A 20,556-nucleotide genomic window follows, 5' to 3' on the forward strand; every position below is an offset into this window, starting at 1 on the left:
TTATCTTTACGTAACTTGTACTATAGTTCTTCTGTATCCGAGTGAGGCCTGCTTACTCTTCGTGCTTATATCCTGCTTAGCCGCTAGTTCCCTAGTGGGGTGTACCCTAGTCGGTTATGTTTGTTTCCAACGGGTTGTAACATTGGGTTACCCTAAAAACCCAATGGGTCTTGTAGCTAAAATTACCTATACCTAAAAATTACCTGTTACCCGTTGGGCTACCCAAAATACCCAACGGGTCGTCTGGGTAGCTACCCAAATGGGTACCCATGGGTATTTCCAAGCCTAATCTTCAGCGACTTGGCTAACGCCGAGTGCCTCACGTGGCCCTTTCAGTCACCAGGAGACTAAAGCAGTTAGCTATCTGGTGATTCCGCAACTGATATGTCAACGTTGCTGACGATAGGTGGGCTTGCAAAGTCAGTGTCTTGGCCATGAACTTTCAAACTACATCAGTATACTCCCTAGACGAGACGGTAAGTACACAAACCTGTGGTTATCCCACTTCTTAGCTTTACTACTTCAGCCTTAACGACTGAATGCAAGTAGTGAGTAGTATTTCAGCTAAGTACACTTATAGACGTGCTTCTAGAGTAACTTCTAGCAAGCAACCTCGTTGCTGGCTGAGCCATTGAAACCTCCCAGTGCTCTTGGCGCGTTGCAAAAGCCGGGAGTTAAACATAGATGGTGTCACAAAAACGACGCCGTTAATTGCGGGCAGCAATTAACGCCTTATATCTCTCGTGACAGATGGTTTAGCCTACCGATGTCAATGTCACTACAGAAGGAAATATGGGGCCGTCCTTCCTTTCGGCTTTGCTTGGTCATCACCCCACACTTTGTGCTGTAGGCGCCCTCACTAGCTTATCATGGAGAGCGGATGGGATCCCAAGTTCTCTAGTATATATGGCCGTATGTGTTATAAGTCGTTCCCCGGATTGATCATTATATTTGGAAGTGCCCTTTATATAACCAATGTACCCTTAACTTCTGTCCAACTGCAAGTACAAGACAACGTCTGCAGCTCAAAATCAACTGGCAACTGTATTTTACGAAAACCTATGGTTCAATGTCTAGTTCAGAAATATTTGCATAGATGTGATGGGTTCTGCTTCGAGATCAGAGAGATATACCGAATGTTAAGAGCCAGCAATGGTCGAAGCCGGATCTTGACGCGGTTCAAATGCAGATAGTTGGATGCTGAAGTTGAGTCCTTGGATTCGCGAAGTGTATTGATAGAAGGGGAAAAAATACGTCTAGAAGTACATAAGAGTCGAAGCTTGATTTAATGATGAGAAACTGAACCGTTCACATGGTCTATCATATCCTTGCCAGTGTTGATATGGCTGGCCGGAAAAGCAATGCGGAGGTCGTCGGGAGTGGGACCCACTTAGTCCGGGAACGATGAATTTCCGCGTCTGAATGAGGGAGCTGGGAATATGAAGTCCCGTGTGTTACCAGCGGAGGATTCAGGCGGGGAAATTTATGTAGCTCCGACATGGACCAGGCAATCTATCAACTGCAGACTCCCGTTTACCTCGCTCATATCTTCCTATTGCAAATCCGGGGCATTTTTCTCGTGGCCAGTGTGTGACGGAATGGGCAAGATTCTCTAGTCCAGCAGCAATCTTGTTTACACATTGTCTTTCAATCATGATTCGAACGTGGTCTCTCTCTGAAGGTATGGTATGTACCCAACCAGCATCGCGATTACCAAAACGATGCTAACAATCCATCCATAGTGCGCCAGCACCAAACCCTCGACGACTGCTGGATTGGGATTCACGGCAAAGTTTACAACGTATTAAATCTACATCTCTTTTCGACGATGTGCCCAAGGCTTACGAATCATGCACCAATTGACAGATCACCACATTTCTCCCTAGCCACCCGGGCGGCAAAGCCATCCTTTTAAAAAATGCCGGCAGAGATGCGACTGCTGCGTTTGATGCAGTTCACCCGGTTGAACTTATTGAAGAATATCTGAAGCCCGATCATTTGCTTGGGACATACGAGCTCACCCCAAAAGAAAAGACGATCAAGAAGGGCAACCCTTCACCGGATGTGCCGTCACAGCGGCCGCCAACTCAGGCGCACCAGGAAGCTGTTCCTCCAGTATCTCAAATTCTTAGTGTCTCTGAGATGGAATCTTACGCCCTGAAGAAGCTGAGCCCTAAAGCCATCTCATATTATGCTTCCGGAACCGACGACGAGATCACGAAAGTTGCAAACGGTACCATTTTTCGCTCTATTCTCCTGAGGCCCCGTATATTCGTCGACTGCACTAGATGCTCTCTAGCAACAACTATTATTGGAAACAAAGTCGGAATGCCCATTTATGTATCCCCTGCGGCCATGGCCAAGCTGGCCCATCCGGCAGGAGAGGCAGGCATTGCATCGGCATGCTCCAAATTTCAGGGGCTGCAGATTATAAGCAAAAATGCGTCTATGTCTCCTTCAGCGATTGTCCAAGCCGGTCCAAACACGACTTTCGCTTGGCAACTCTACGTTCTAAAAGATGTCGAGGCCACTGAGAGAACATTAGCTCAAATTCGAGCCATTCCGCAGATAAAGTTCATCGTGCTCACCCTTGACGCCCCTTTTCCTGGAAAAAGAGAAGCAGATGAGCGCTTCAAGATGGCCGAGGTTGCGGGAGGGGCACCGCCACAGGTATGGGGTACGGAATCAGGCCTTACTTGGCAGAAGACCTTGACGTGGCTTGCCAAACACACCTCTCTTCCCATCGTGTTGAAGGGTATCCAGACACATGAGGATGCATATGCAGCGACTCTTTTCCCAAGCGTCAGGGGAATCATTATCTCGAACCATGGCGGCCGGGCTTTGGATACGACAATGACGCCAGTTCAAGTGCTGTTGGAAATTCGAAAGTTCTGCCCACAGGTCTTTGGAAAAATTGATGTTTTAATAGACGGTGGTATTACAAGGGGAACAGATGTTATCAAGGCGCTGGCTTTGGGGGCCAAGGGCGTTGGTATTGGCAGAGCCGCACTTTACAGTTTGGCCGTTGGTGGCCAGGCAGGGGTAGAAAGGGCGTTACAGAGTAAGTGCATCAGAACTGCGAGGCGAATCAAGCAGCAGCTAATTGTAATCACTTTAGTTCTCGCGGACGAGACGATCACGGCCATGAGATTACTTGGAGTAGAGCGAGTGGGCCAACTTTCACCAAGACACGTAAGTTTGCGGTAATCCAATCGGGTTTGTTCGCTGGAGCAGTGTTATTGACGTAGTTGTAACAGATCAATGCAGATAGCTTGCAACAAGTTTTGTACAGTGGGCCATCGGGTCTTGAGGAGGTGGAAAACGAAATAAAGTCGAGACTATGAAATTAGCAAAATGTAAACACTCCTTATATGCTTGCAGAGACCCAAAATATACGCGAACCCGGCCAATTAAATGAATGGCAACTCCCAATTAACGAAGCCTGGAAATCTTGGTTGTCTGCTGTATCACAACCGCACAAGTTACTTGAAGGGTTGTACATTAAATAACGAGTTGCATTGTGCCAACCCGCCGCACTCTTGCAAATTTCACGTGCACAAGCAGAGAGTGGGAACCTCGCTGATTCTCCAGGCGTGGTACACATAAATGTCACCTCACGTAGACCCAGCTAGCTGGGACCTTAAGAGAGTGGTACCGCGGCCCCGTAATTCCCCTCACTAGAGCGAGGATATATATTCCCGTGGGTGGACTCGAGTTGTAGTCTCCGGGGGTGGAATCTGGGGCCCCATTCTTGCAGGGACTCGGCAAGGCAGTGCGTAATTGCTGGTCTTATTTATAGGTGTCCCGCTTCGGTCTTGTACAAACGCATTCGGAGCTTCCCGAGGTCTAACTTAGGCAACCTGCAAACCTGACTCCTACCACACTCAAACCAAGTTGCACCAAGACTTAATTTTGATACCGAGACTGTTTCCGAAGAGGAAAACCTCAGTCATAATAAAATGGAAAGGGGAAAGAACAGCTCTGTCCTCGAGCATCTAGATGATGCCGAAACGGGCACCGATACATATGCGGCCATCATGGCAACGCAAAAGCCTGATCCGAGGGGACCTGGGTATATCAAGTTATATTTACTTGCTCTAGCCCTATTCTTTTGTTCAACCATGAACGGCAAGTAACCTATCTTCGGCTTCGACTCCGTTGCTTACGTTTTGGAAAGGATTCGACAGCGCACTTCTGGGATCCATAAACGCTCTGCCGAACTATACGGATTACTTTGGCCTACCTGCTAACGGTAATGCGAGCACCGGCATCGTATTTGCCATCTTTCAGGTTAGATCTTCGACAAAGTTCTCTATCAGAATCTCAATCATTAACAGTTACTTGTAGATAGGTCAAATGTGCGGCGCACTTTTCATCTGGATGGCAGATTGGTACGGCCGGACCTGGCACATCTTCTTCGGCTGTTTAGGCGTCTGTGTGGGGACAATTATCACGGCCTTGGCTACCAACCTGCCCATGTTTATCGGTGGCCGGTTCATATTGTCATTCTTTGCCACTTGTGCCCATACGTCGGCACCTCTTTACCTGGTGGAAATCTCACCCGCAGCGTATCGTGGAACAATTGCCGGCATGTATAACACTTTTTACAATGTGGTACGTCACGCCCCAAGAAACGATACTGGTTTAGTGTTGAAAAGTTGCAGCGTGATTGCTACTGGTGTTAATGTGCTTAATGTAGGGTTCCATATTGGCAACCTCGTCTGTTTACGCTTGTCATCTCTACCTTGGTGACAAAGGTGACTTGGACTGGAGGATTCCGCTATGGCTACAAATGGTTTGCCCAGGACTTGTGTGTCTTGTCATCAAGTTTTTTCCAGAGTCGCCCCGTTGGTAAGAAGTTTCCATATCTCAAAGTGCCAAAAGAAAAAAAACCCTAACATGAGACAGGCTCGTCGCCAAGGACCGGCACGAGGAGGCTAAGCACATCATAGCAACCTATCACACCAACGGTGATCTTGACCATCCTCTGGTTGACTTGCAGATGAAGGAGATGATCAATTCAATTGACCCCGCCCATGTGCCATCCTGGAAAGATCTTTTTGACCTGAGAGTCCTGGTCGAGAGCCGTTCTAGCCGTTACAGGTTGATGCTCAACATTGCATTCTCCTGGTTTGGTCAGTTCAGTGGTAACAACATTAGTAAGTCTTCTGTCTCTCTTGTCTCTTGCGAGGCCCACAACAACTAACAGCGCGTACCAGTATCATACTACCTCCCAATAATGCTTTCAGGCGTCGGCATAACCGACACCAATACTAAGCTAATTCTCAATATTGTCTACTCTGTCATTGGCTGGGTCTTCTCAACCGCTGGCTCACGCCTCCACGACGTTGTTGGCCGCCGCAAGATGCTCATCGCGACCACTTCAGGTATGACCGTGTGCTTGGCCATTGTTGCAGGTTGCTCGGCGGGCTACACGGAGTACGGCAACACGACCGCCTCGACAGTCAGCATCGCCTTCATCTTCATCTTCGGTGCTGTATTTTCCGCGGGTTTCACGCCAATGCAGCCCATTTACCCGGCCGAAGTCGTCAGTAACAAGATGCGCGCCAAGGCAATGGGCACCTTCAAGCTCACGGCTGGTGCGGCCGGGTTTCTCAATACCTTTGTTGGGCCAATAGCGCTTTCAAATGTAAGAAAGCCTCCAAGAACCATACAGGCGAAGTTGGCATCTCTTGAGTACTGACGCATTCAAAACAGATTGGCTACTGGTTTTATGTCTTCTTCGTGGCTTGGGACAGTTTTGAAATCATATTCATGTACTTCTTCTTTGTCGAGACGAAAGGTTTCACTTTGGAGGAATTGGACGAGGTCTTCGAGGCTACGAATCCCCGAAAGGCGTCTGTGGAAGCAAAGAAGAGACAGAAGCGAATCATGAGAGAAAGTGGACCGGTGGCTTAGAATCAGGCGATGTGTTGATGGCAAGTCAACCAAATACAATCGGAAGAATATGTGTATATTTGTTCCAAGCGTCATGACTATTGGGCGAGATTGAAAAAATGCCACAATTCATTATAGCACGGGGAGACAGGCTGTGATTTGTGAGCTCATCGGGAATCCTGTACCGCAAATTATTGTGGCTCTCTTCGTCAAATGTTGGGTGTCCATCAACTAACAATCCCAACTGTGAAAACACGGGCAGGTACCTCGGTGACCTTGGCTTGCAGGGCTTTTGAAAGGCTTTGTTTGCACTTCTTCAGACACCAGCTGGCTAGATGGATTACAGGTAAATTAATAATGAGTTTCTAAGCACAGTTAAACAAGACTGGGGATTGAATCATAGACTGTTACTATTGTCTTCAAACGTCGAGACCGTTGTTCTCCATCTGCGTCTACCACGTAAAAGGCATCTGCTGGATTACGAGTTACAGCGACAAATATTAATTAAGAGCAGGCACTCATTTTGTTTATAGGGACGGATTGGTGCAGTACAATACTGCTGTTCTTTTAAAAAAAATTAAAAAAAAAGTCAATTCGGCGGGTTTCTCAAAGACACTCAGAGAGACCTCAGTCACGCAGGTGATCATCAGGGAGTATGCTCTGTCATCGGCCAGGTTGATTACTCGACATCGCTGAAAGTTTGAGTTAGTAGAACTAATCCCAGCGGACATCCGATTGAGCTAAGAAACTCATGTGGCGGTGCTCGACCCATGCTTACCTAATCACACAGTCGGTGTTTACCGTCGCTGATAAGATAAGCCGCCGCCAGACCCGCCCCTCCAGATTTTTTTTCGGCTTTGGTTACTGGTTCAGGTCGCCTCCATCGCAGAGTTCTGCAAGTTTCCCAGAACATCGTCTCTCGGATACCTTTGCGACGCCAACCAATTCCACGATGAAGAGAAAGCACGACGAAGAACCTGTGTCTGCGGGCGAGACCGAGAAGCGCGCCAAAACAGAGCAGCCTGCCGCTGAGCTTTCCTTCGCCGATCTTGGACTCGACACACGGCTGGTCCAGGGCGTCGCCGCCGAGAGCTTCAAGGACCCGACCCCCGTGCAACAAAAGGCTATCCCATTGGCCTTGGACGGCAAAGATGTCGTCGCAAAGGCGCCATGCGGCTCTGGAAAGACGGCCGCATACGTTCTGCCTGTGCTCTCGAGCATCCTGAAGCGGAAGGCTGTACGCAATCGCGCCTCTGACATACCAATTGAGACGTACTAACCGCCCCGTTCCCAGTCCGATTCTTCGCCTGCCACGACCGCTCTCATCCTCGTACCGACCCGTGAGCTCGCCGACCAGGTACTCAAAGCGATCGAGCAGTTTTCTGCATACTGCGCGAAAGATATCCACGCCATCAAGCTTGTCGATAAAATCTCCGATGCTGTTCAGCGCTCCCTCCTCTCGAACTTCCCCGATATTGTCATTTCCACACCAGCCACTGCATGGCGTAACGTCGTCTCCTCAGCCCTGTCCCTCGAGAAATTGGCGTGCCTCGTTCTTGACGAAGCCGATCTTATTTTGTCGTACGGCTACAATGAAGACCTGGAGAACATCGCCAGAAAGCTTCCCAAGGGTGTCCAGTTGGTGATGATGAGCGCGACTCTTTCGACAGACGTAACTTCGCTGCAAGGAATTTTCAACCGGACACCAACTGTTTTGGACCTTGAAGATGAGGAGACGGAGGCTGATAGTCTCTCTCAGTTCACAGTCAGGTATGGCCCTCCTTCTGATCCTTTACCACGAAAAAGAAGAAAAAAAATGCTAATGTTTTGCAGCTGTGGAGAGGACGAGAAGTTTCTGTTGGCATTCATCATTTTCAAGCTTAAGCTGGTAAAGGGTAAATGCTTGATATTCGTCAACGATGTCGACCGCTCATATCGCCTGAAATTATTCCTCGAGCAGTTCCAAGTCCGAAGCTGTATTCTCAACTCAGAACTGCCTGTGACTTCCAGAGCACACGTTCTTGAAGAGTTCAACCGAGGAGTGTACGATATTATTATTGCATCGGACGAAAAGAGCGCCATGGGCACCGAAGAGCAGGATGGAGAAGAGGAGGACCCCGAGCAACGTCAGAAGCAGAAGGAACAATCCAAGAAGAAGCGCAAGCCGTCAAAACGCGACGAAGAATTTGGCGTGTCAAGAGGCATTGATTTCAAGAACGTTGCCGCTGTGGTCAACTTTGATTTGCCAACATCCGCATCATCATACACACATCGTATTGGACGGACTGCACGCGCTGGACGGACAGGCATGGCCCTATCTTTCTACGTTCCTCAAGAGTTGTACCGCAAGCATTTGCCTACGAGTATAGAGACTGCGGAGAACGACGAGAAGGTTTTGGCGAAGATTAAGAAGCAGCAAGCGAAGCAAGGCAAGGAGGTGAAGCCCTACAACTTCAAGAAGGAGCATCTAGATGCGTTCAGGTACCGTCTGGACGACGCGCTGAGAGCAGTCACCAAGGTTGCGGTTCGCGAAGCTCGGATGAGAGAACTGAAGCAGGAGTTGCTTAAGAGCGAGAAGTTGAAGAGGTGCGTTCCTTTCCACTAATGTATCCTATCCCAGAATAGGACACTCACCTTAAAATCTGGAGCTTTGCTAATGTATCTCAGATACTTTGAGGAGAACCCGACAGAATTGCAACACCTTCGGCACGACGGAGAACTGAGAACTGCCAGACAGCAGCCTCACTTGAAGCATATACCCGAATACTTGCTGCCCAAGGAGGGCAAGGATTCGCTCACATCAAACAACATCGGCATGGTGCCCTTCAGAAAGGTTGGCGGGAAGCAAAGGAGGAATAAGGGCAAGCCAGGACGTAAGAAGATTGGAACGAGGAAAGTCAATCCCTTGAAGACTTTCAAGGCACGGAGAAAATGAGCAAAGTCTCAATCATATCCTTAAAGGTGGTTTGTAGATACTAATAGAGACTTGCTATGTTCTCCAACCTCATGATTTCATTTCATTCATTTAAACATCCATGGCCTAGGTCTCTGGACGATCAGGGGACAACTTGATGAAACTTTGATCAGGCTTGAGAAGTTGTTATTTCAAGGTTTCTGCTAGTTGAAACCCGAGGGTGATGTTCATTCAGTTAATAGATGCAACACCATATGGTATTCATCCTATAATTTGGGTCGTCGTCTGATCCCACACAGATCATTCTACGTGAACGCTTTTGGCATCCACGCATCCTCAAAACTGTCATCTTACCAGATTTCAAACTCCGCATGTCTGTGAAAACGAAATAGATAAAAGCGCGGTCATGTTGTCAGGGTTCACTGTCCTCAGGCGACGCTCTGCACAGATGATTGGTGTGCCTGCAAAGCCCGTTGGTGGTTCAAACGGTCTCCCGCACGAAGGCAACTCCCCGTCGAACTAATGTCAATGCGTCCGACTTTCCGCCCATCATCGGGGAGATATCGTCCGATAATGTCGCAGCAATTCACTTACTCGAGCGGGCGAAGTGGTAGGATAGAACAAGGCACCTAAGCATGCGCGTTGTGTTTCGTATTGAGTCGTTTTCATCCCAAGTCAGTTTTGAAACCTTATACGTCGTTTTCGGCCCCGGCAATGATTCGAGAAGACCTGACGGCTACGGTCAAACCTTGATGACATCGCGGACTGGGCCGGGCCACGGATGGCCATTGAAGTTAACGACGTCGCGGACATGCCCGAGCAAACGACTTAACAACAAAAGGTTGCCGATGCACTTGCTATTTGATGAGTCGCGCATCGTAACTGCTACGTTCTCTCGCATAGCGTTTTTGATTGGGCATACACGATTGACGTTTGCGAACCCGTTTGCGAACCCGAGGAGGATACATGTGGTTCAGCGATGTCTTGGATTTCTTACCCTGAGCTGCAGGTTTAGTCGCACGAACATTCTTAAAGGAAAAACACAAAAACTCCATTGCATCCCTTTCAACGGCGCCTCTAACCTATGCCTCAATTCTGCGGTAACAAATCATAAAATTTGACCTCACAGAACCACTGAGAACCTCATGCGCAATGAGAAACATGGATACTGCGATATACTCAGCATGGAAAACACCGTCTTCAAATGTTGGGTTAGCATGGGATATACGATCACGAAGTACATACGCAGGGGCGGCGATATATGTTCCCCTTAACCTACGCTACACCTACGATCCCATCGTCCTAGGCCTCTACTGTCCATATGCATGGAAAATATCCTCGAGTAGGTTGCGGGAGTTCTTCAATCACCATGTCTCCAACGCCGCCGCTCGCTCACGGCAACCTCGGAAAGTTGACGAACAAATCAGCCAGACCAAAACAGACCAATCCTCACCTTGCCGCATACTGGATATTGGTGTCGGTACAGGGTACTTCCTCAAACATGCGCCTATTCCGACGGACTCCGAGATTTTCCTCGTCGACCTAAACCCTGCTAGTCTCCACGCCGCCAAGTCGCGAACTTTGGAAACACACCCAAATACGACATGCAAGACATCCATCTCTGATTTTTTGGATCCCTCTGGGAAGGGCTTATCCTGTAACGATCTTGATGGCGGCCACTTCGACGTCATTTCCACAATGATGTTACTTCACTGCGTGCCAGGTCCTCCAGCCAGAAAAGCTGAGGCATTGGTGCGTCTCCGACACCTTCTAGCCCCCGGAGGTACAATATTTGGGGCGACGATTTTGGGTCGAGGCGTGGCACATAATCTAATGGGGAGAAGTTTGATGTTTTGGCACAACCTTTTAGGTATCTTTGGAAATACTGAAGACGACGTTGAGGGCATCATCGGACCGCTGAGGGAGGTGTTTGAAGATGTGAGGTGGGAAGTTTGTGGCAAAATGCTGTTATTTGAAGTTAGCACACCAAAAGCTTGATGCTTTTTGGCTTGTACGTTGTGGCATGGACGATCAGTCCTGAAAATGGATTTGGGCGGTTTTTTACTCAAAGTCATACAAACTTTTAGCGAGATATTAGCATAAAAGACGGATCCTCTGATTTACCATAGTAACTACGCGCAAGACTAATAAGTTGATTGATATAGTCCTCCCACCGGCTTGGGTTTGGCATTATGCATTATCATTTATGGGATTAATGTTGCTGATCATCCTTGGGTAGGTTATGACTACTGAGATTCAACGCACGGGTGGTTCATTGATAACCTCATCTAAATATAATATAATAACTTTATACATATTTCTTTCATGACCAACGCTGAATTGAACATACTGCTCTATTGAAACTCCGTTGTCTATCCATCTTTACCAAATTCCAAAATTGACGAAGAAATATGTGCTCTTTACCCCCAACTTTCTTTTCGCAGTCCCTTGTTTGACACTAATATGAGGTTGACACTCGTTTACAACCTTTCATTGCCCTAATTTTCTATAGCCCATGAGTCTTCAATTTCACACAGCATCTCTGACTCTCCTCGGCCTCAGGCCTTCCAATTTCCATCTAACCGTAGCCGTAGCCTTCTTCTCGGAATATCTTTGTTCAATAGCCTCAAGACTATGTCCTCGCGTCTCAACCATGAAAAACGCCACCACCACTGTACAAAGGAGGGAACAGCTTGCAAAGAGATAATACGCTCCAAATGGCGATTTTGATATCAACACCGGGGTAATTAATGCTACAACGTAGTTCGCAAACTTCAAAATGACGTTAGCCCATGTCAAGGGGTTTGTCGGAGATAGGAAATGTCAATATAACAATAAACTCACCCAGTTGGCACTTTGAGCCAGGCTAGAAGCGCTGCTACGCGTCTTCCGCGGCAGGCTTTCCACCAAGAAAGTCCGGAAGCCGATTGCCCATGTTCCACTGTAGACGATGGCGAAAAGATAGATTGACACGATGACAACCCACTTACCGGCTCCTGAATCGGGGCGGACCTCTCCGGCCGCGAATATAGAGCCCATCAGAAACATCAAAACGGTGATCAGCACACCACCAAGCAGGCTTGATGTTCTTCGTCCCCAGCGATCTGCCAAAAATGTGGCAGGGATTGTCATGGCCAAAATCACTAGTGCAGAGACACCGGAAGCTAGGAACGTCGCCTGTTCTCCGTCAAGCCCGGCTTGTGTAAATAGAATTGGGGCGTAGTAGAGAACTCCATCGATACCACTGAACTGCTGCATAGCCATAAGGAAGCAGCCAAATGCTGTTCTATTTCTGAAGGGCGGTGAAAAGGCCTCGCCGAACTCTGCAAATGTCTGTGATAAAATTTCACGCAATGTAGCATCCGGCTTTTGCTCCGGAGTTTCTGAAAGTGATTGCTCGAGAAGTTCCAGCCGCTCGCTTTCGTCTAGCCCCAGGCTGTCTAACACTACCCGAGCTTCGGACAGTCTACCCTTACTAAGTAGCCACCTGGGTGAAGGTGGGACGATCCAGTATGTAGTAGATAAGATGAAGCCCAAGAGAGAGGCGATGGCCAATGGCAGGCGCCATGCTAGTGATGAGCCTCCTATCCGAGCTGTACCATAGCACATAAAGTAGCCGATGACAATCCCGGTCACGATGGAAAATTGCGGCAAGGCTGTCATGATACCGCGAACCCGGGCGGGCGACATCTCTGATACTTGCACATAGACATTGCTCAGGAACATGCCTTCACCGGCGCCCTTGATGAGACGGCCGAGTATGAAAACGCCCAAGATGGGCGATGCGCACTCAATACCTGTACCACAGCCGTAGATGAAAGCACCAAGAGCAAAGAGACGAACATGCCCGAAGCGATCTGCCATGACACCGGAAACAAGGGCTGACAAGGCGCCCGGAATGAGGACAGACGAGACAATAACTCCGTGCATTGTGGGGGAGAATTCCCCAAAGGTCTGACGGAATGATGGCATGGTCGTTACGGGGCCAATGCTACCAGTATCGAGGCTGAATCGTGTGACATATTGTTAGCCAGGCCAGGGATAGGTTGAAAACACTACGAAAACGAGCTGGTGAGAAGCATACCCGAACAGCATGGCAACGCATGATGCGATAATGCTGGCTCTCACGTAGAGAGGAACCGGAAACATTTTCGTGTCGAGTAACACTACGTCTGGCATGACCTTGACAAGAATAAGAGATTTGATTCCCAGAAATTACGGCTGCCAGGCGGACAAGAAGTCGAAAGTTGCCGTGGGTGAAAATTTGGGGTTTAACCCGGGGGGGATGGGCGCTTCACGATGCCCGATTCATGAAAACCCACTCGGGCAGAATCTCACCCTCCGTCCCAAAATTAACCAATAGCAATACACTGTACCAAGATAACATATCAGTGATAGCAAGTGCGAAATGCAGCCTTTTTTACTTGAAGCATAGTCAATCCGACTACAACAAAGAGATAGCCAATCAAACAAATAGTTAACCCGGGAGATCGTCGATTAAAGTTCTACTTTAGGAATAATCAATTGAGAAACCCAAATACCGCAGGAGCCGCATATTATCATGACCGCAAATTGCGACCTTGGAGGCAGCTATCAATCACATGCCGCTAATTACTGCGTTGATTCAAGGCCAATTGATTCAACTGGTTGCAACCGCAGTTTGGACTACGGTGTGGGGATTGTAGATATGCCGCAGCTTGAGTCATGACAATGCACCGGTAGAAAACTGGCGTTAGTTTGTCGCCGTCAAAAGGCCTGTGTACATCGCCGTGAAATCACAAGTTAACGACGGCTTCATTCCACCATTCTCAAATATAATGGTCCAGTACTTACACAATAAACCACTACATGAATGTGACTATGACCCTTGTTTGCATATTGCACACAAGCCAGTCTTTTGCGCATTGACAAGTAATCTGGTCTCTGAGGAGGATGGTGTTGGATGCGCTACGCTATGAGTGTGGAAGTCAACAATCCCTGGGGCATTTAGCGATAGTTGCGTATAGTTCTGTCCAATTTTTTTTTTAACTTTTTTTGTCTTCTACTGATTTTTAAATCATCATACCCGTGCCCAGTAACCTCACTAGAAGGGAGTCTCCTAGTAAGCTCAAGATAGATAACTGAAGAGATGGATCGGATACCAAAGGAATACTGCACTCCAATTGTCCATGCCGACCCATCTCTACTCCTGAGCTCTTCGAGGCAGCATAGAGCACATGTAATTCTGTTTAATTGAACCTATTTCAAATGGACTCAGAATTCCAACAAAGTATCTACAGTTCATTGTTTTCTTTACTTGTTTCCTTGGAGTTCATTATAGCTTTCGCAAGAACCTACGATTTTGTGTATTGCAGTGACCGTTTGAAGATTTACAAGGACTCTTCTATATTTTAGGATAGTCAACAGACTCAACTGTCTGAAGAAACCATGAAACACTAAGTTTAAGCAGAATTTGAGTCAAGAATAATGTCCAACGAAGGTAAGCCGTTTCAAGTCAGTTGTTTCGACGTTGTGCATCGTTTGGTTGCCCAGAATCTCAAGATTATAACTGGGATGCTTTAAAATGGTTTCCATTCTTTCCCATTTGATCTTTGTTTGGGGCCGACGATCCGCTAGCGTTCCCCTGTTTTTATATTACGAATCTGATGGGTTTAATACCTCAGTTTTGCGACCTTGATTGCTGGAAGGACTACTCCGTGAGATAGTCTAATAATTCCGACTCACGAATGGTTGAACTGGTGGAGTAACCCGTCAGTCCGGAATTGTGACCGGACTTGAGTTCTGTTGCGAGTCAGGGTGCGAGTCGTGAATAAAGGCTCCATATTCATATGATTAGCCACGGGGATCAGAATGATATGATAGTGATAATCTCGTTTCCACTGACTTGCAATTTATTCTTCCTAACAGTGCGCCGGGTGCAGGTTAAGTCCTTTTCAAAGAAGTCTGGTATACCTGTGCCTGTAGGTTAACCGGTCATTGACCCCATGAGCTGACCTAATCGAAACACTGGAAATGTACGATTAAGCTTATTGCACACTATATGGAGTGACTAAGCTTAACCGGGCCTAACAGTTAGTATTTCGGAGTGTCTGATTAAGTTCTGGATTAGGATCTCGATATGGAATGCGCTTATTCCGGCCTGCATTCAAGGAATAGTCAGGACAGGTGATGTAAATGATAGCCTAGGCCGTATTGAGCTACATCTGCATAGCAGAGCTCACACATGATCATTTAAAGTTCAAACGATTAATTAAACACAGTAGCAGCGGGGCACTGTCCTTATTATCGCGATATTTAAGGCTTGGGAGAAAATGAAGTCGAAGCCTCATGCTATCCTAAGTAGGTTACATAAGATCCAAAATCTTTTTGCCATCGAATCAGCAGTCACAAAAACCGCAACTAACATTATCAAGAATTTTCTCAGCAACCCTCAGTATTTGTTTGTCATCATGAAAATTTCTCACTCGGCAGCTATCTTCTTCACTCTGGTCTCGCCAATTGCAGCATTTGGTGGTTACTGCAAGACTGGTGAAACATGGTGCTCAAAGTGTAATGGCGTTGGCATCAAGAAGCCTGGCCCTAACGGAAACACTTGCGATATTCAATGCGACATCCGTGACGTGCGTGACGGCACGTCCAAGTGTTGCGTACGTAAGATGCCTACATTAGCTATAATTAATACTGACAAGCCTTGCAGGTCGTACCATGCTGAACACCTGCAGCAGGTACCAAACAGAGCTTTTTGGGTGGAATGGTGGGTTCGGCGGAGTCAGAAGGTGGCATGGATGTTTGGTGGCTTCTTGGTACACATTTTTAAAATGTCCAGGCGGAGAGAAATTCGAAGGTGTCATGAAGCCAATGGTTGAAACCAACTGCGTTTATTTGGAACAGGTTTGGAGACCCCAATATGCCACTTTAAATGTCATGTGCATCTGAACGCTGGCCGCAAAATAATGCCACAAGTCAGGATATAAGCAATGAAGTTATAAGATCAATATAATTAAGTAAGAATGTAAAGATAATGGAATTTTAAGCTGGAAGGAGACCCGGTCAAACTTCGCGACTAACATGCCGGGGTCAATAAGGGACCCAGTCGGACGATGTTTGGCTTTCCTTGGCTTCTGATGGCTTTCTTCCATAAATAGACCAGCTGTTCAAGTTAGTATGTCGTTTTCTTTAGGCAAGGTGTTTGCGAAGGGAAGGGGGCGTGGGCTATCTCACATGTTGAAGTAGGCATGGATACTCCTGTCAGCAAAGTCCTTTCGAGCGTTCATTGCCATCACGAGCACTTCTTCCTTCTTCCAATCCAAGCCCCGAGTATAGGACGCCAAAAACATCCCTTCCAGATTAGGTGCAAGATTCTCATAGTTCCAGATGCCGAGCTCCCTGTGCTTTGGATCTTCTGGCCAGCTGTTTGTCGGCCACTTAAATCGTTGGATGTGGACGTCCTCAAACCCCACGTCCTTCAAGACGCCCTCCATGCGAGCAAATTTCTCGAAGGGCGACCCGAGAACTACCAGACCTTCAGCCCAAAGATTGAAGCTCTTCATGAGGTTGCACTCCTCTGTAAGGGTGCCGTCATCGGATGTGGGAATAGCATCGACTTCGTTAAGTTCGAGGTAACCGCCAGGACTTAGATTGCTACTACAGATTAACAAGTCATGATCATATAACTTTTTTGAACTTACTCATAGCATAGTTTGGCGTATTTATTCCAGTCGCGGATGCTGCCCGTCATCATCCGGCTGTGAATATAGTCAAAGGGCCTCGAGAAGGTCCATGATTCCTCGATGTCATCGATCTCGAACTGAACATTGGGTGGAACACTGTCAGAAAAGACAGGTCAGTGATACTCCCAATATATATACTTGGATAATTCGCCTCTTAAAGAAAGTGCCGTACAAGGCGGGCTGGACAGCCGATAAATCAACGCCAATGACCTTTTGGATAATTAGCTCAGATGACTGTAGAAGATAAAGATGTGCCCACTCACTTCAGCGTCAGGGTGCTCATCGCCGAAGTCGATAGCCCAGATTCCGGAACCGGTACCGACATCAAGAACCCGCCCAACGTTAGAGTCCCGCTTATTAGGCGGTGCAGTTCCTAGTCGGTCGTCAAATGTCCGGAGAAATAGATTGTGTTGCAGATCTGATACGGCCGCAATATTACTGGTCAATATCTCACGATCAACGGGTTTGACTTGCGCATGAGATATCATACCGAGTCTATCGTTCTCCCTCTCATCGTTAGGCATTATGTACTCTAATTCAGTCAGTCTCGCTCAACCCCTGTGTTTTTGCGTTATATAAACCTACTTCCGTCCTTGAATCTGTGGTATGTACGCCCATTTTCAATCCGGTAATCAAGGATAGAGTTGGTAACGCTCTTGGTTGAAGAAGCAAGATTGCTCTGCAGCATTCTGAGTTAGTGCCGTGATCAAGGCGGTTCAAGAACTGGGACACTAAAGTTCCTTACACGGCTCACCGAAATGCCATCGTCCGAAATCTGGGAAAGCATTAATATCAGATCGCGAACTGAAGTTGATAGCTTGAAGGAATACTTCTACCTTGTCGGCCGCAAGAATTTCATTGTCGTCGACTGAAAAGGGCTGCTGGGCTAGGTCTGCATTGCCAAGCTGGCTACTACCGGCGTGGCTGTCGGTCATTCTGCAGATACAAGACGGTTTCGTCTTTGGATCGATCGCCTCAAAGGTTAAACAAACGCTTAAGTACTCGATCTCCTTGGTCACCTTATATCTATGTTTTCAGCGGAGCCAATTCCGCGTCGCTACGCGGTGGTTTATCCTGTTTGGGACAACTCAGTTGTTGGTTCGTGGTACCCCTCTTCTTGGCAAGAAACAATGCATATATGCTGCATAATACATATGATTTATGTATTTCGGTTCCATTAAAAGACGAAACTTACCAGGAGTATTAGCTGGCACGCGGTGCAGATAACAGGTGAGCGGCTATGAGGCTGCTTCCCCTTGCCAGTTGTTGATGCGCGCTGAGATACTGCCCGCCCACTCCTGCAACCCCTCAATCTCACCTACTTTCCCATATACGAAGTATTCCATGTTTATTCTTTCGGCGCCAACAGTAAAACAGCACTAAACATTATGCGGGAGTCGTCATTCAGGTTTCGGTTGTCAGACACACGGACAGCAGCGTCAAAAAAATAAGCTACAATCGTCCCGAGGGTTAAGGTCTAAACTCACGGGTTGGAATGTTAGCAACACTTTGCAAACCAAGGCTTCAAAAACGAAGGAAAAACTCATAAAATATCTAGACATAGGTATCCCATATAATATTACTGGTCATCATTCCGTCAGAAATGCAATTGAGAGGCTCTGAAGTGACCAAGGCTCCTCAATACCGCTAACCTTAAATTTAACATTGAGGGGAACACAATTAGCGTGACCGTGGATACCTTGGGTGGTGTTGCCTATCAGCATATCCAACCATTCGACTTCACCTACATACACACAAACACACACACACACACATCGCTGTTACCACTATACGATCTATTTCCAGCTTCCTTAACTGGCAAATAGAATATACCTTTCTATATTCGGAACTGAGAGGTTGGTGGTTTGGCCTGAGCCAGCCTAAGCTGGTTGTGTAGTCGGGTATGCACTTTTGACCAGCCCCTACATTTGGCCACCATGACATCAAGGTCATCTCAACAAAACTACGAATTAGAACGAATATTCTCCGTAAACTTAGCCAATTATAGGGCATCTATGGGTTGGCTTTTGACTGGCGTTTGATTTCTTGCGCCATTTGCTCTCTGTTGCAGTTCTCCTGCTGCCTTTTCGCCTTGGCCACAAGAGCTCTTTGCTGCGGAAGGGGAAGATGCATTAGCGCCTGTCGGTCCCCGGGACGTAATGTCGCTAGTTGCTTGTTAAAAAGCTTTTCTCGTTTCTCCGCAGCAGCCAGCTGCATTTTGCTACTGCCGCCTATCACCAGGGTCGTCGATATCTCCCGATCCAAGGGATGTCCTCCTTCCAAGAGCGACTCGCTTGCTGTTTTCTTGTCCCCCTGAAGAGTGCGATGATTTCGGGGCTTGTTGGCGTTTCTGTGAAACAGGATTTTGCCCGACTCCAAACGCCTCGTCTTCTTCTCCAGTTCAACGAAACGGTTGGCCTTTGCTTTGCCCACGCTTCCGTCATCATCCGAGTCAGAACTTGAGCCGAGATCATAAAAGTCTCTAAACTCAGAGTCCTCTTTTGCGATATCTATCCGACAGTGTCCTTTGCCCGTCATGTGCTGTTGAGCAGCTTGGGGGGTGTTACGGATGGATCCGCAATAAAGGCACTCGGTGTACTCATTTATCACGAGATGGAAGTACTTCAGCAGTGTCTCGATTTCCACAATCAGACTCTCAGGGCTCGGTATGAATAGTCCATGCCGTTTCTGCATGTGGCTGATGTTTTCCGAGAGATTTGTACTCTGCTGGTTGCAGAACAGACACTGGGCGGGATTGAAGGCATTTTGGGCCGTTTCATCTTCCTCAGATGACTCGGTTACGATTTCGTTCCAATCCGTATCCACCAAACCTAGCTGTGATAGCTTCTCATCCAGGGATCTACGTACTTCATAAGCTACGGTGGAACGCGTGGGATAAGATGCACTGCTTCCGAGACTTACTTTACATAAACAGTAGAACTTGGCTGGTTCAGGCTCTCGATCTTTTTGCCCGAGTTTTTCGAGTAAGCGAACGTATGAGATTCCACGTCTTCTCTGGAGTCACGTCTTCTCTGGAGTTGGTCGCAGATGTTGATGAATACGACATACTGAGGTGATTTCCAGACAAATGTGTTAAGTTTGTGCGAGACTGAAAACCAGCAACTAGTACCTCAAGATGGATTTGTCGGGAGAAAGGTTGAGGGAGTAACAGTTAGAAGAGTGGGAGGTCAAGGGAAAGGAACGCCAAGGGTCCCGGGAAAGCGGCTCCTGAAATACAATACTCAAGTAAGTATGCGTCATTCATACTAGCCAATCCAATTGCAAGAAGTCAGACCATTAATCACCCAAGGGTCTAGACCTCCGTAGAGTGTGTTGGGTGTTCACTTTCCTATTCGAGTAAGCTGCTGTGGCATTGCATGATGCAAGGCCCACACAGTCTGGTAAAGTGACGGGGCTGTGAATGAGCACTAACATCCAGTCATCTTGACCCATCTTCACCATCAGACCAGATTTTGTAATAAATCTCAAACAGTCAGTTAAATGGATTTAAAAAATTGTGAGGAAATGTGATATGTACATCTCAATGAAGCCATACATCAAGGTGTTAAAATAGTGGAATAAGGTAGGGTCACATGTGCCCACCTAGATCAGGGACGGCTCTTCTTTTATTTTCTTGTGTCATCCAGCTTAGAGCCCGTGCAAGGGCTGATATAAGGCTTGTTAAGGCTTCGACTTAGAAAGATTCAATCATAGTCTTTTCAGCATCAGATCAGAGACCCAGATACCGCCGCCCCATGCACTCGATCAGGCCTCTACAAGAGAACGAGCGATTCCCAGCGCAATACCTAAGTGACCCTAATTAGGACCATTTCTAGGCACTAGGAGCCCGATCAGCCCTTTGATTTTCCGCCTTGATCAAGAACAACTCATGGCACTCTGATCAAAGCACACTTCATAGGAGCGCCAGTCTCAAGCGGTCTTGGAGACCTGACGACCTTTTTTACAGCCACAAGGAAAAGTGAACATAAGAGATAGAGAGTTACTTGTCTGATC

At 47.4% G+C, this 20,556-nt stretch overlaps 6 protein-coding genes across 6 annotated transcripts; 3 read left to right on the plus strand and 3 right to left on the minus strand.

Annotated features, from left to right (window-relative positions):
* Nucleotides 1-1,653: 1,653 nt before the first annotated feature.
* EsH8_VIII_000391 (FMN-dependent alpha-hydroxy acid dehydrogenase family protein) lies at nt 1,654-3,344 on the plus strand (the record flags this gene model as incomplete). The annotated part of the gene is made up of 5 exons (XM_083269433.1): nt 1,654-1,681; nt 1,743-1,801; nt 1,867-3,061; nt 3,119-3,192; nt 3,258-3,344. The coding sequence occupies 5 exons, from the start codon at nt 1,654-1,656 to the stop codon at nt 3,342-3,344; spliced, it is 1,443 nt and encodes a 480-aa protein (XP_083129201.1).
* Nucleotides 3,345-3,959: 615 nt separating this feature from the next.
* EsH8_VIII_000392 (uncharacterized protein) lies at nt 3,960-5,919 on the plus strand (the record flags this gene model as incomplete). Its single annotated transcript, XM_083269434.1, has 6 exons — nt 3,960-4,072; nt 4,188-4,290; nt 4,348-4,391; nt 4,909-5,159; nt 5,220-5,650; nt 5,719-5,919. 6 exons carry the CDS (start codon nt 3,960-3,962, stop codon nt 5,917-5,919), a joined length of 1,143 nt encoding a protein of 380 aa, XP_083129202.1.
* Nucleotides 5,920-6,850: 931 nt separating this feature from the next.
* On the plus strand, nt 6,851-8,833 carry EsH8_VIII_000393 (ATP-dependent DNA/RNA helicase; the record flags this gene model as incomplete). Its single annotated transcript, XM_083269435.1, has 4 exons — nt 6,851-7,135; nt 7,193-7,668; nt 7,732-8,484; nt 8,566-8,833. The coding sequence occupies 4 exons, from the start codon at nt 6,851-6,853 to the stop codon at nt 8,831-8,833; spliced, it is 1,782 nt and encodes a 593-aa protein (XP_083129203.1).
* Nucleotides 8,834-11,390: 2,557 nt separating this feature from the next.
* EsH8_VIII_000394 (uncharacterized protein) lies at nt 11,391-12,742 on the minus strand (the record flags this gene model as incomplete). Its single annotated transcript, XM_083269436.1, has 2 exons — nt 11,391-11,423; nt 11,657-12,742. The coding sequence occupies 2 exons, from the start codon at nt 12,740-12,742 to the stop codon at nt 11,391-11,393; spliced, it is 1,119 nt and encodes a 372-aa protein (XP_083129204.1).
* A 3,147-nt stretch (nt 12,743-15,889) lies between these two features.
* EsH8_VIII_000395 (class I SAM-dependent methyltransferase) lies at nt 15,890-17,477 on the minus strand (the record flags this gene model as incomplete). The annotated part of the gene is made up of 9 exons (XM_083269437.1): nt 15,890-15,962; nt 16,034-16,453; nt 16,501-16,638; nt 16,715-16,752; nt 16,806-16,960; nt 17,033-17,074; nt 17,128-17,221; nt 17,288-17,317; nt 17,379-17,477. 9 exons carry the CDS (start codon nt 17,475-17,477, stop codon nt 15,890-15,892), a joined length of 1,089 nt encoding a protein of 362 aa, XP_083129205.1.
* Nucleotides 17,478-18,555: 1,078 nt separating this feature from the next.
* On the minus strand, nt 18,556-19,236 carry EsH8_VIII_000396 (C2H2-type zinc finger protein; the record flags this gene model as incomplete). The annotated part of the gene is made up of 1 exon (XM_083269438.1): nt 18,556-19,236. The coding sequence occupies one exon, from the start codon at nt 19,234-19,236 to the stop codon at nt 18,556-18,558; it is 681 nt and encodes a 226-aa protein (XP_083129206.1).
* Nucleotides 19,237-20,556: the final 1,320 nt, after the last annotated feature.

This window comes from Colletotrichum jinshuiense, chromosome 8 (assembly GCF_051148585.1).
Source record: "Colletotrichum jinshuiense chromosome 8, complete sequence".
Lineage (NCBI taxonomy): Eukaryota > Fungi > Ascomycota > Sordariomycetes > Glomerellales > Glomerellaceae > Colletotrichum > Colletotrichum jinshuiense.